General features: G+C 42.5%; 1 protein-coding gene across 1 annotated transcript in view; it reads right to left on the bottom strand.

Moving 5' to 3' along the window:
• Window positions 1-8075, bottom strand: part of mtdha (metadherin a) — a 33862-nt gene extending 25787 nt beyond the window's left edge. The window contains exon 1 of the mRNA XM_061897572.1: window positions 7656-8075. Within this exon, the coding sequence (XP_061753556.1) occupies window positions 7656-8015 (360 nt within the window). The 5' untranslated portion in view covers window positions 8016-8075. The remainder of the gene's footprint in view (window positions 1-7655) is intronic.
• Window positions 8076-12922: the final 4847 nt, after the last annotated feature.

Here is a 12922-nt window from a genome sequence, read left to right as displayed (position 1 = left end):
CCACAAAGCACATGTAGACTGGTTGGGCAAACTCCCATGCACCCTCAAGAACCCTGCCGAGAGTATAGAGCTGGTCCACAGTTCCACGACCAGGACGAAAACCACACTGTTCCTCCTGAATCCGAGGTTCGACTATCCGACGTAGCCTCCTCTCCAGTACACCTGAATAAACCTTACCGGGAAGGCTGAGGAGTGTGATCCCACGATAGTTGGAACACACCCTCCGGTCCCCCTTCTTAAAGAGAGGAACCACCACCCCAGTCTGCCAATCCAGAGGTACCGCCCCCGATGTCCACGCGATGCTGCAAAGTCTTGTCAACCAAGACAGCCCCACAGCATCCAGAGCCTTAAGGAACTCCGGGCGGTTCTCGTCCACCCCTGGGGCCTTGCCACCGAGGAGCTTTTTAACTACCTCAGCGACCTCAGCCCCAGAAATAGGAGAGTCCACCACAGATTCCCCAGGCACTGCTTCCTCATAGGAAGACGTGTTGGTGGGATTGAGGAGGTCTTCGAAGTATTCCTTCCACCTATCCACAACATCCGCAGTCGAGGTCAGCAGAACACCATCCGCACCATACACGGTGTTGATAGTGCACTGCTTCCCCTTCCTGAGGCGGCGGACGGTGGTCCAGAATCGCTTCGAAGCCGTCCGGAAGTCGTTTTCCATGGCTTCCCCGAACTCTTCCCATGTCCGAGTTTTTGCCTCCGCGACCGCTGAAGCTGCACACCGCTTGGCCTGTCGGTACCTGTCCACTGCCTCCGGAGTCCTATGAGCCAAAAGGACCCGATAGGACTCCTTCTTCAGCTTGACGGCATCCCTCACCGCTGGTGTCCACCAAGGGGTTTTAGGATTGCCGCCCCGACAGGCACCAACTACCTTGCGGCCACAGCTCCGATCTGCCGCCTCGACAATAGAGGTGCGGAACATGGTCCACTCGGACTCAATGTCCAGCACCTCCCTCGTGACATGTTCAAAGTTCTTCCGGAGGTGGGAATTGAAACTTTTTCTGACAGGAGACTCTGCCAGACGTTCCCAGCAGACCCTCACAATGCGTTTGGGCCTCCCAGGTCTGTCCGGCATCCTCCCCCACCATCGCAGCCAACTCACCACCAGGTGGTGATCGGTGGAAAGCTCCGCCCCTCTCTTCACCCGAGTGTCCATAACATGAGGCCGCAAATCCGATGACACAACTACAAAGTCGATCATGGAACTGCGGCCTAGGGTGTCCTGGTGCCAAGTGCACATATGGACACCCTTATGTTTGAACATGGTGTTTGTTATGGACAAACTGTGACGAGCACAAAAGTCCAATAACAAAACACCACTCGGGTTCAGATCCGGGCGGCCATTCTTCCCAATCACGCCTCTCCAGGTTTCACTGTCGTTGCCAACGTGAGCGTTGAAGTCTCCCAGTAGGACAAGGGAATCACACGGGGGAGCACTTTCCAGTACTCCCTCGAGCGTTCCCAAAAAGGGTGGGTACTCTGAACTGCTGTTTGGTGCATAAGCACAAACAACAGTCAGGACCCGTCCCCCCACCCGAAGGCGGAGGGAGGCTACCCTTTCGTCCACCGGGTTAAACTCCAACGTACAGGCTTTGAGCCGGGGGGAAACAAGAATTGCCACCCCAGCCCGTCGCCTCTCACTGCCGGCAACGCCAGAGTGGAAGAGGGTCCAATCCCTCTCGAGAGAAGTGGTTCCAGAGCCCTTGCTGTGCGTCGAAGTGAGTCCGACTATATCCAGCCGGAATTTCTCGACTTCGCGCACTAGCTCAGGCTCTTTCCCCCCCAGTGACGTGACGTTCCACGTCCCAAGAGCTAGCTTCTGTAGCCGAGGATCGGACCGCCAAGTGCCCTGCCTTCGGCTGTCGCCCAGCTCACAATGCACCCGACCTCTATGGCCCCTGCTATGGGTGGTGAGCCCATTGGAGGGGTGACCCACGTTGCCTCTTCGGGCTGTGCCCGGCCGGGCCCCATGGGAACAGGCCCGGCCACCAGGCGCTCGCCATCGTGCCCCACCTCCGGGCCTGGCTCCAGAGGGGGGCCCCGGTGACCCGCGTCCGGGCGAGGGAAATCTGGGTCCATGATGTTTCTTCTTCATAAAGGTCTTCGAGCTGCTCTTTGTCTGATCCCTCACCTAGAACCTGTTTGCCTTGGGAGACCCTACCAGGGGGCTTTATGCCCCCGGACAACATAGCTCCTAGGATCATTGGGACACGCAAACTCCTCTACCACGATAAGGTTGCAGCTCAGAGATGAGCTTATAAAACCAGAACAAACTTTAATGTTTCCCTGCCAGGAAAGTATATTTTGTGGCTATTTATTTTAATTATTACCATTATAATTTTATCATTATTTTTGGTTGTGATTTTTATTCAAATGCACAATTTTGATTACAGACAGAGTATATTTTATTACTATCATTAGTATGTTTTTTTTAAACTTTTTTTTAAAAGTTTACATTTCAATTACAATACTAAAATACACAAGAAAGACACATTTATTGCATTTCAACAGGAATTCTTACAATGTTATTAAGTAGAATTATAATATCAGCAGTTAATATAGTCTCAAAATATAATGGCAATAATATTGTTTATTGACAGTAATTTGTTGGTCAATATATCCTTGAGTAAAATGTGTTATCGCCCAGGCCCTTTGAAAGAGCACAAGCAAACACCATCTTTTATAATTCTTTCTTTTTTTTTTTAACCGTATCAGTTTTGAAATAATCATAGACCAGGTCAACAAAAAGCACGCAATTAAGTGGTGAAAATAATAGTTCATCCACACTATTTATGCGGGAAAATGGGCTTCAGTTCTGTAGATGTGGTCACACCAAGAAGGGGCAAAATATCAACTCTGGTGATGGGAAGGGGACGTTTCAGGTGCAGTTATTATCTACACAAATTTAAAACATTTGTATGCCCTTCCAACACTTAAAACCTTTAGCATATCCGTATGTGGGATTACCTTATGGAATGGATTAACCATGGAAATCAAACAAAGCACGAATATGATTCAGTTTAAGAGACTGTTCAAACTACAAGTGTTAACAAAGTACACAGAACAATGATTATGATTAACATCTTGAACCCTTTTTTTGTTTTAGATAAAGAATATTTGTGTTTAATACTTTCTTACTTGCTATGGTATATTATTTATGCACTGTTCTGTTACAGAGAACAAGGAAATAGGATAAAATTGCTACACTACGAAAAGGGATAGGATTAAATAAACTGAGCTTCTTCCTACTCCTTTTGGACGTGCTGTAATGAAAACTGGAAATATGTGATGCATTACATTGTATCGTATGCATGTTCAAAATAAACTGAAACTGCACTGAACATGGGCACAAAGTGATTTACACCAAAAGTAAAAGAAGAGAAGAAAATGCACATACAGCACTATTGACAATAACAAACACGGCCAAGGTTTCCGCGGGGTCATAAATTGTCTTAAATCCAACAATTTGAATTTAAGGTCTTAAAATGTCAAAAATTCTCCTAAAATCTCATAAAAGGTTTTAAATGAGATTTTGAAAAGGTCTTAAAATATATTAACATTAATTTTATTAAAAACATGCATAAACTTCAGTCTTGCTTTTAAATGTATATATTTTTGATGCTTAATATTGTATATTATTTATTTGTTCACTGTTCTGTTACAGAAAACAAGGAAATTGGATAAAATTGCTATGGTATAAAAAGGGGTAAGTTCTGCTTCTTCCTACTCCTTTTTTGGATGTGTTGTAAATTGTAATGAAACAACTGGAAATATATGTGAGGCATTACATTGTATCGTATGCATGTTCAAAATAAACTGAAACTGAAAACAGAACACATTACTTAAAAACGTTGTTCATATATGGAAAATGACTGACTGATTATTTTTTTAGGCGCAAAAAAACACAAACAACTTGTTAGACAACTTTTGTTCATTCAGTGGACCTATATTAGGTATGAGTCGCTAGCTGTTCAAAGTCAGGCTGCGCTGCTGATTGTCTCCACTCAAGATGATCCCCTGCCGGCCCCACTATGGACTGGACTCACAGTATTAACTAGATCCACTCGACGTCCATTGCACCGGTCGCCACATCTCCGGTCCCCCCTAAGGTTTCTCATTGTATCCCATTGGGTTGAGTTTTTCCCTGCCCCGATGTGGGATCTGAGCCAAGGATGTCGCTTTGGCTTGTGCAGCCTTTTGAGACACTTGTGATTTAGGGCTCTATGAATAAACATTGATTGAATGATTGATTGATTGATTGATTCAAACAAATCCTCTTACTCCGCCGACTTGAGCCAGTAAATCAATTCAACAGAATCATGAAAGTGCAGACCTCGGATTCATGACTTGTGATTCAGAATGAAGATTCATAATTAAGGAACTGATCAGCTCTAATTGATATTGGTATATTTTATAATAATAATAATAATAAAAATTACCAATATATATCGCGCTTTTATAGACATTATAGTGAAGCACAAAGAACCCATCATTTATTTACTGCAGTCTACATTTTCCAATTTGTGCCTTCGGCCACCACCAAACATTCATTCCCCTTCATACACAAAAACCAGAGTAAGCGGCACTGGGAGAAAGGTGGATGAAGTGTCTTGCCCAAGGACACAACAGCCCTGACAAGGATGGCGGAAGCTGGAATCGAACCTGGCACGGCCGCTCTGCACATACCATTACCAATAATCAATGCAGGAGATGCACAGATTTGACACTATCTGAAAAAATATTGATTATAGTTATTTTTGTTGTTTGTGTAGAACTGCCATACAAGATATTTTAGTTACCAATAGAAAAGTGTTTATATATCCGACCACGCAGTCTGATAGTTTATATATCAATGATGAAATATTAACATTGCAACACATGCCAATACGGCCGGTTTAGTTTACTAAATTGCAATTTTAAATTTCCCGCGGAGTTTATTGTTGAAAACGTCGCGGAATGATGACGAGTACGCGTGACGTCACGGACTGTAAGGAAATATTAGCGCTGCACGACTCGCGGCTAAAAGTCGTCTGCTTTAACCGCATAATTACACAGTATTTTGGACATCTGTGCTGCTGAATCTTTTGCAATTTGTTCAATTAATATTGGAGAAGTCAAAGTAGAAAGATGGAGTTGGGAAGCTTTAGCCTTTAGCCACACAAACACACGATGATTCCTTGTTTAAAATTCCCGGAGGTGAAACTTTACTATGGATCAGAGCGGTCAAGCAAACATGGATCTCGACCAAATGTCAACCAGCAGTTTTCGGTGAGAAAATTGTGGTAAAAAGTCGCCTACTACCGGAGATCAGCTGAGCTTGCGCCGTCCATACAGCTGCCGTTGACTTCCCTCAGACACTGGCCTCAAGACACCCGTGGACACACCCTTCCGACTATCAGGTACTATTAAACTCACTAAAACACTAGCAACACAATAGAAAGATAAGGGATTTCCCAGAATTATCCTAGTAAATGTGTCTAAAAACATCTGAATCCGTCCCAATGCAATTGCCTTTTTTTTTTTTTAACTATATTTTTATTTTATTTTTTCTAGTCCTTCGCTATCAATATCCTCAAACACAAATCTTTCATCCTCGCTCAAATTAACGGGGAAAGTGTCGTTTTCTCGGTCAGAATAGCTCTTACTGCTGGTGCCTCCCAATAAAAACAATGTGAATATGTGAAATGTGCAACTCGTGACGTCATGCGCACATACTTCCGGTAAAGGTAGGGCTTTTCTATCAGCGATCAAAAGTTGCGAACTTTATCGTCGATGTTCTCTACTAAATCCTTTCAGCAAAAATATGGCAACATCGCGAAATGATCAAGTATGACACATAGAATGGACCTGCTATCCCCGTTTAAAGAACATCTCATTTCAGTAGGCCTTTAAGGAACTGATCAGCTCTAATTGATATTGGTATATGTTATAATAATAATAATAAAAATTACCGATATATATTGCGCTTTTATAGACATTAAAGTGCTGCACAAAGAAACCATCATTTATTTACTGCAGTCTACATTTTCCAATTTGTGCCTTCGGCCACCACCAAACATTCATTCCCCTTCATACACGAAAACCAGAGTAAGAGGAACTGGGAGAAAGGTGGATGAAGTGTCTTGCCCAAGGACACAACAGCCCTGACAATGATGGCGGAAGCTGTACTCGAACCTGGCACGGCCGTTCTGCACATACCATTACCAATAATCAATGCAGGATATGCACAGATTTGACAATATCTGAAAAAATGTTGATTATTGTTATTATTGTTGTTTGTGTAGAACTGCCATACAAGATATTTTTGTTACCAATAGAAACGTTTTTATATACTGTATTTCCTTGAATTGCCGCAGGGCATATAGCAGTGGTTCTTAACCAGGGTTCGATCGAACCCTAGGGGTTCGGTGAGTCGACCTCAGTCGACCTCAGGCCGAAGTCAAAACACACCCGACTCTTCGTGTAAATACAAGCTTCTCCCTGTTGGCATATTACGGATATGGCAACAGCTGATTGATTTGCAGGTGTGTAATTTGCTGTGAGTTTATGCATTGTGTTGTTTTTTTTTTGTTTGAACAAGGTGATGTTCATGCACGGTTCATTTTGTGCACCAGTAAAAAAAACATGGCAACACTTTAGTATGGGGAAGATATTCACCATTAATTAGTTACTTATTAACAGGCAAATTAGTAACATATTGGCTCTTAACTACTCATTAAGTACTAATTAATGTCTTATTCGGCATGGCCTTATTATAACCCTAACCCTCTAACCCTGACCCTAACCAAATTACTCTAAATTAAATCTTTATTACTTAGAATATGTTCCCCTAGTGTCCAAAAAACTGTAAATTAAGTCTTTGTTACTTAGAATATGTTCCCCATACTAAATTGTTACCAAAAACATACAACTTTGTCTTGAATTTGAAAGAAAAAAACAAAACATTTTATTTTTCACTAAAGTAGGGTTCGGTGAATGTGCATATGAAACTGGTGGGGTTCGGTACCTCCAACAATGTTAAGAACCACTGGCATATAGTATGCGCCTGCCTTGAATTACTGCCGGGTCAAACCCGCTAATTAGCGCAAGCTTAGTATTACTGCCTTGTCAAACTCCTGACGTCACGAGTGACACTTCCCCTGTCATCATTTTCAAAATGGAGGAGGCTGATTTCAATACCGGTAATTTGAAATCGCATAAAGGGAAGAAGATTAAGAGCTATTCAGTAGGATTTAAGGTCAAAGCTTACATCACACTCAACTTTTTACTGCATGCCTTTGGTAAGTGCCGGAGTGAGAAGAGGTTTTGAAATAATTAGCGCATGCGTACTTTTACCGCATGCCTTTGGTAAGCGCAGGAGTGAGAAAATGTTTTAAATTAATTAGCACCCCGGCGGCAATTCAAGGAAATACGGCATACTGACATTAGTGGCGCGTCATCAGCCCAATGATTAGCACAAATGTCAACGCGGAAGAAGATATTTAAGATAAGAATTTGAAGATTTTTCCAACATGGCTTCCTCTTTTTCTTGTAAATGAACGACTTTATTACATACTTGTGAAACAATTGAGCAAAACTAGCAAGCTAGAGGCGTTTTTAAAACAACATGCTTTGCTAGCTGAATGAATTAAACAATACAAACTCCGAACCTTATCTCGCACTTTCTTTTGGTTCCTTTTCTTCACCTCCTCTGGTTTAGCAGGTTTGGTCGTCGAAGGGGCCTTGGCAGGCAGCTTGCAGCCGACGTGGGGAACCCGGCAACCCGGCCGCCTCCTGCCGGCCAGCAGAGCTCCGCAGACGGCGGCCCAGGACGCAGCGAGCAGGAACAGCAGAGCGACGGCGGCCGTGGTCAGCATCAACCAGGTCGGGTACTGCTCGGGCTTCAGACCCAAGTCCAAGCCGAACTGGCTCCGGACGTACGTTTGTCCGGAGGAGAGCAGATCCCTTAAACGGCCGGAAAAGAGCTCGGCTTCTTCCAGCAAAGCAAAGCCTCGCCAGCCGCCAGCCATGGCTTCCAATGGAGCTGAGCACAGCTACTAGTTAGCTGTAAGCAGGCGCATGATAACGGAGGAGTGGCATCCGCCAGCATGAATCAAAACGAAACCAACAAACAGTTTTTATCAGTATTTATCAATCAAAAAACCTCATTGTGTGGACAATATGATATTGATGACGACAACGTTTCCCATCTGACAGCCAGTGTTTATACGTTTGTTGATATTTTTTTCTTAAAGAAATTGACGCATATTTCTTCACTACTTTTTATTTTGAAAAACAAAGTCTTGTAGCTATCCATCCATTTGGGGGCGGCATAGCTCGGTTGGTAGAGCGGCTGTGCCAGCAACTTGAGGGTTGCAGGTTCGATTCCCGCTTCCGCCGTCTTAGTCACTGCCGTTGTGTCCTTGGGCAAGACACTTTACCCACCTGCTCCCAGTGCCACTTTACCCACCTGCTCCCAGTAACTCAGATATTGGGTTTCACTATGTAAAGCGCTTTGAGTCACTAGAGAAAAGAGCTATATAAATATAATTCACTTCACATTTCTACCGCTGGGCTTCACGGTGGAAGAGGGGTTAGTGCGTCTGCCTCACAATACGAAGGTCCTGGAGTCCTGGGTTCAAATCCAGGCTCGGGATCTTTCTGTGTGGAGTTTGCATGTTCTCCCCGTGAATGCGTGGGTTCCCTCCGGGTACTCCGGCTTCCTCCCACTTCCAAAGACATTCACCTGGGGATATGTTGATTGGCAACACTAAATTGGCCCTAGTGTGTGAATGTGAGTGTGAATGTTGTCTGTCTATCTGTGTTAGCCCTGCGATGAGGTGGCGACTTGTCCAGGGTGTACCCTGCCTTCCGCCCGATTGTAGCTGAGATAGGCGCCAGCGCCCCCCGCGACCCCGAAAGGGAATAAGCGGTAGAAAATGGATGGGTGGATGGATGGGGTGCTGGCGCCTATCTCAGCTACAATCGGGCGGAAGGCGGTGTACACACTGGACAAGTAGCCATCTCATTGCAGGGCCAACACAAATAGACAACATTCACACTCACACTTGATTTCTTTGTACATTTAGTTTACAAAGAAATCAAGGCATTTCCAGTAATATATGTCAACATTACAGACATCTCAGGGTTGAGCAATCAACATCTTTATGCAAACAAAAATGTTTAAGAGAGTAAAGTAAGAGACAATACAAAAATAAATAATTTTATTAACGAAAAGTACAAAACATTGGGCTTTTCTAAAACAATTCCAATTTGAAGGGATATGTTGTAGTAGGGCCTAGTGATATAAATGGGTTGTAGTTGTATAGCGCTTTTCTACCTTCAAGGTACTCAAAGCGCTTTGACACTACTTCCACATTTACCCATTCACACACACATTCACACACTGATGGAGGGAGCTGCCATGCAAGGCGCTAACCAGCACCCATCAGGAGCAAGGTTGAAGTGTCTTGCTCAAGGACACAACGGACGTGATGAGGTTGGTACTAGGTGGGGATTGAACCAGGGACCCTCGGGTTGCGCACGGCCACTCTTCCACTGCGCCACGCCGTCCCCATATATATATCACAATTTTATCCCACTACAGCAGGCTATATATATATATTTTTTAACCATTTTGATTCATTACTTTGAAATCATTAATCTAATGAAAAAAAATTGGGTTTCACTTTCAGAAATCGACTTTAATGTATGAACAATGTAGCTTGCAACAGAATGCAGCTGCGATATAGGCTCCAGCAACCCCCGCGACTCCGAGGGACAATTGGGTAGGCCAGTGTTTTTCAACCTTTTTTGAGCCAAGGCACATTTTTTTTCATTGAAATATTACGGAGGCACACCACCGGCAGAAATCATTGAAAAATGAAACTCATGCAGTTGACAGCAAAAAGTCGCAATTGTTGGATATGACTTTAAACCAGGGGTCGGGAACCTTTTTGGCTGAGAGAGCCAAAAAGCCAAATATTTTAAAATGTATTTCCGTAACAGCCATATCATATCTTTTTTTACACTGAACAAAACTAAACGCGTGCATTTTTAAGTAACACCAACGTTTCTAGAGTATAATAGGTCTCTTATTCTTTGTAATAACATTGTTACTCTCAAGCTAACTGTGGAGGGGGCGTGGCCTGCTGGCCTGCAGCGAACTGGGTTGTGCCTGGACCGGTCTCGAAATCAGCGACTGGTGCGTAGAAGGCCCACCTGGGCCTTGCTATCTAATCACCTGTCGCTCTGTTATAAGCAGCAGCCAGGAGGAGAGACGGGGTTGGGGCTGGAGCCAGAGCGCGAGCGAAAACGAAAGAGAAAAATACAATTGCTGGAAAGCAACTGAGAGACGTATTGAAAAATAAAACAATATTGTAACCCTGAAACAGGCTCTCATGTTGGTCCTTGGTGGTCTGAAAAACCCCAGGAGGGCAAGCCCCACACTAACCAAGAATAAATAAATAACTTCTTACCATTAACGCAAATTCTTGAACGGGCGCGGTAGAAAACAGATGGATGGATTAAAAATGCATGAGAATGTTTTATATTTTGAACATTATTTTTAACACTGTGATTACAAGTGGAATCATTCATTACTTATCATATTAAGCAATGTCAGCTAAGATTTATCCGAGAGCCAGATGCAGTCATCAAAAGAGCCACATCTGGCTCGCGAGCCATAGGTTCCCTAGCTGCATCCCTACAGCTCTTGTCTCAAAGTAAGTGTACTGTCACCACCTGTCACATCACCCCCTGACTTATTAGGACTTTTTTTTTTCTGTTTTCCTGTGTGTAGTGTTTCAGTTCTTGTCTTGCGCTTCTATTTTGGTGACTTCTCCTGTTTCGTTGGTATTTTCCTGTAGCAGTTTCATGTCTTCCGTGAGCGCTATTCCCTGCATCTACTTGGTTTTAGCAATAAAAAATATTCAAGATGTTGCTATCCTTCTTTGTGGCGACATTGTTGATTGTCATATCATGTTCAAATGTACTTTGTGGACGCCATCTTTGCTCAACACGCTGTAAGTCATTGCTGTTGTCCAGCATTCTGTTTTTGTTGACATTGTAGCCAGTTCAGTTTTTGTTTTGTTCCCTAAGATTCAATGTCTTTTCTTAGGGGCACTAACCTTTTGTTTATTTTTGGTTTTAGCATTAGATAGCTTTTTACCTGCAACCTGCCTCCCACTGTCATCTGCAGATTGGGATCACAGCAATCCATGTTCCGACATCTACAAAGCAAAGAATTGATGAGTTTTTTCTTGAGCCCTGGTGTGGGATCTGAGCCGAGGATGTTGTGGCTTGTGCAGCCCTTTGAGACACTCGTGATCTAGGGCCATACAAGTAAACATTGATTGATTGATTGAACAGTTTACATTGTTACTCTGCCTATCTCTAGACAGCACCGGCACTCAACAACACATCATTTACAGACTATAATTGCTGGTTTGCAAAAAATATTTTTACCCCAAATAGGTGAAATTACATAATCTCCCACGGCACACCAGACTGGATCTCACGGCACAGTGGTTGAAAAACACTGCGGTAGGCAATGGATGGATAATAATACCAGTAAGCATTTAGGTTGCTATCTTTCATGAACATGCCAATTCTATTTTCTTCTATGGTACATAGGTATATCGCTATACCGTTGTCTTATCCTAAATGTTGCATTGCTATTGTTTGCTGAAGGTCCAAAAAAATGTTTTTATCCAGAAAAAAATTATGGATGTTGATGGTACCACTCATGACTAGTATCTGAGCTGTGGAGAAGATATCAGTAGAAAAAATTGCATTTAGATTAGATAATGAGTCGTATCTTGAAATATGTAATCCATTATTTGTTTTAACTATTAAATGAAAGGACTCTTCTTTGTGGTGAATGATGGCTACATTGGTTAAGTTTTTGAAAAGCAATGCAAGTGACTGCTTTTTATTAATGGCTGTGATGGCAATCGAAATAAGTGATGATACATATATTAAAAAAATTATAATCAATATTTTTTGGTATTGCTATACATTTTTGGTTTACATTTTTTTGTTTAAATACAAAAATTTAAAAAAAATGTTTTTGTTGTGTCGCTTAAATTGTTTACAAACTCAGGGATTTTTGGTAGACAGGAGGGGTTGGGTTCAAAAGGCTCAAATATTTGAATGAAATGTGGTCCTATTTCAGTCTTTATTACAAAAGTTTGAGTTAATAAGTTGATAATTAAATTGAATCCTCCAGGGTTTCAAAAGTCAGTTATTGAAAATGTAAACATCTAAATAAACGACTGGAATTGATCAGAGCTTAGTGCCTAACACAGTGATTAAACCAGGCCTGATGATAAATGCACTCTACAGGGCAAACAGGTACGGAAATAAAAATATTTCCATTGTAACTTTTCACTTCTAAGAAAGACACCATGATGGTCTTGATGAGTTTCAAAGTGTTTGAAATTAAATAATCTGGCATTTTGGGGGTGAGGTGGGGCAATCAGTCCCAAAAAAAGGTTGGAATATTCATAAAAGGTGTCAAACACATCTTGACATGACCAGTATTTCTCCATTAATCATTAAATACACACATTAAAATACAGTTCAAGCTACATTTCTTGGATTCCAGAACAGATTTAGAGTACACAAAACAAACTTTACAGTCACGTTTGGCTACATGAGTGCACTGATAACATCCAAATTTGCTCATCAAAGATGTTTTAACCAAAAGTATTTGGCCTATTTTTTGAGCAGGCACTTTTTTGCGGGGGAAATATGCCAAGCTTTATTTCATACTAACATTCCCTGAAACTCTTGGTATTAAAGAAGTCAGTCGGTGTCAATTTAGCGTGGACTACTCAACTTGATGGCAATCCAGAGAGTAAAGCATGCATTTCTTTAAAGTGCAAAATATTTAAATTAAGTTAATTGTGATTGGCACATTATTGCAGTGGTAATG

The sequence above is a fragment of the Nerophis ophidion genome, linkage group LG04, assembly GCF_033978795.1.
Source record: "Nerophis ophidion isolate RoL-2023_Sa linkage group LG04, RoL_Noph_v1.0, whole genome shotgun sequence".
Taxonomy (NCBI): Eukaryota; Metazoa; Chordata; class Actinopteri; order Syngnathiformes; family Syngnathidae; genus Nerophis; species Nerophis ophidion.
This window is presented reverse-complemented; position numbering and strand designations above follow the sequence as displayed.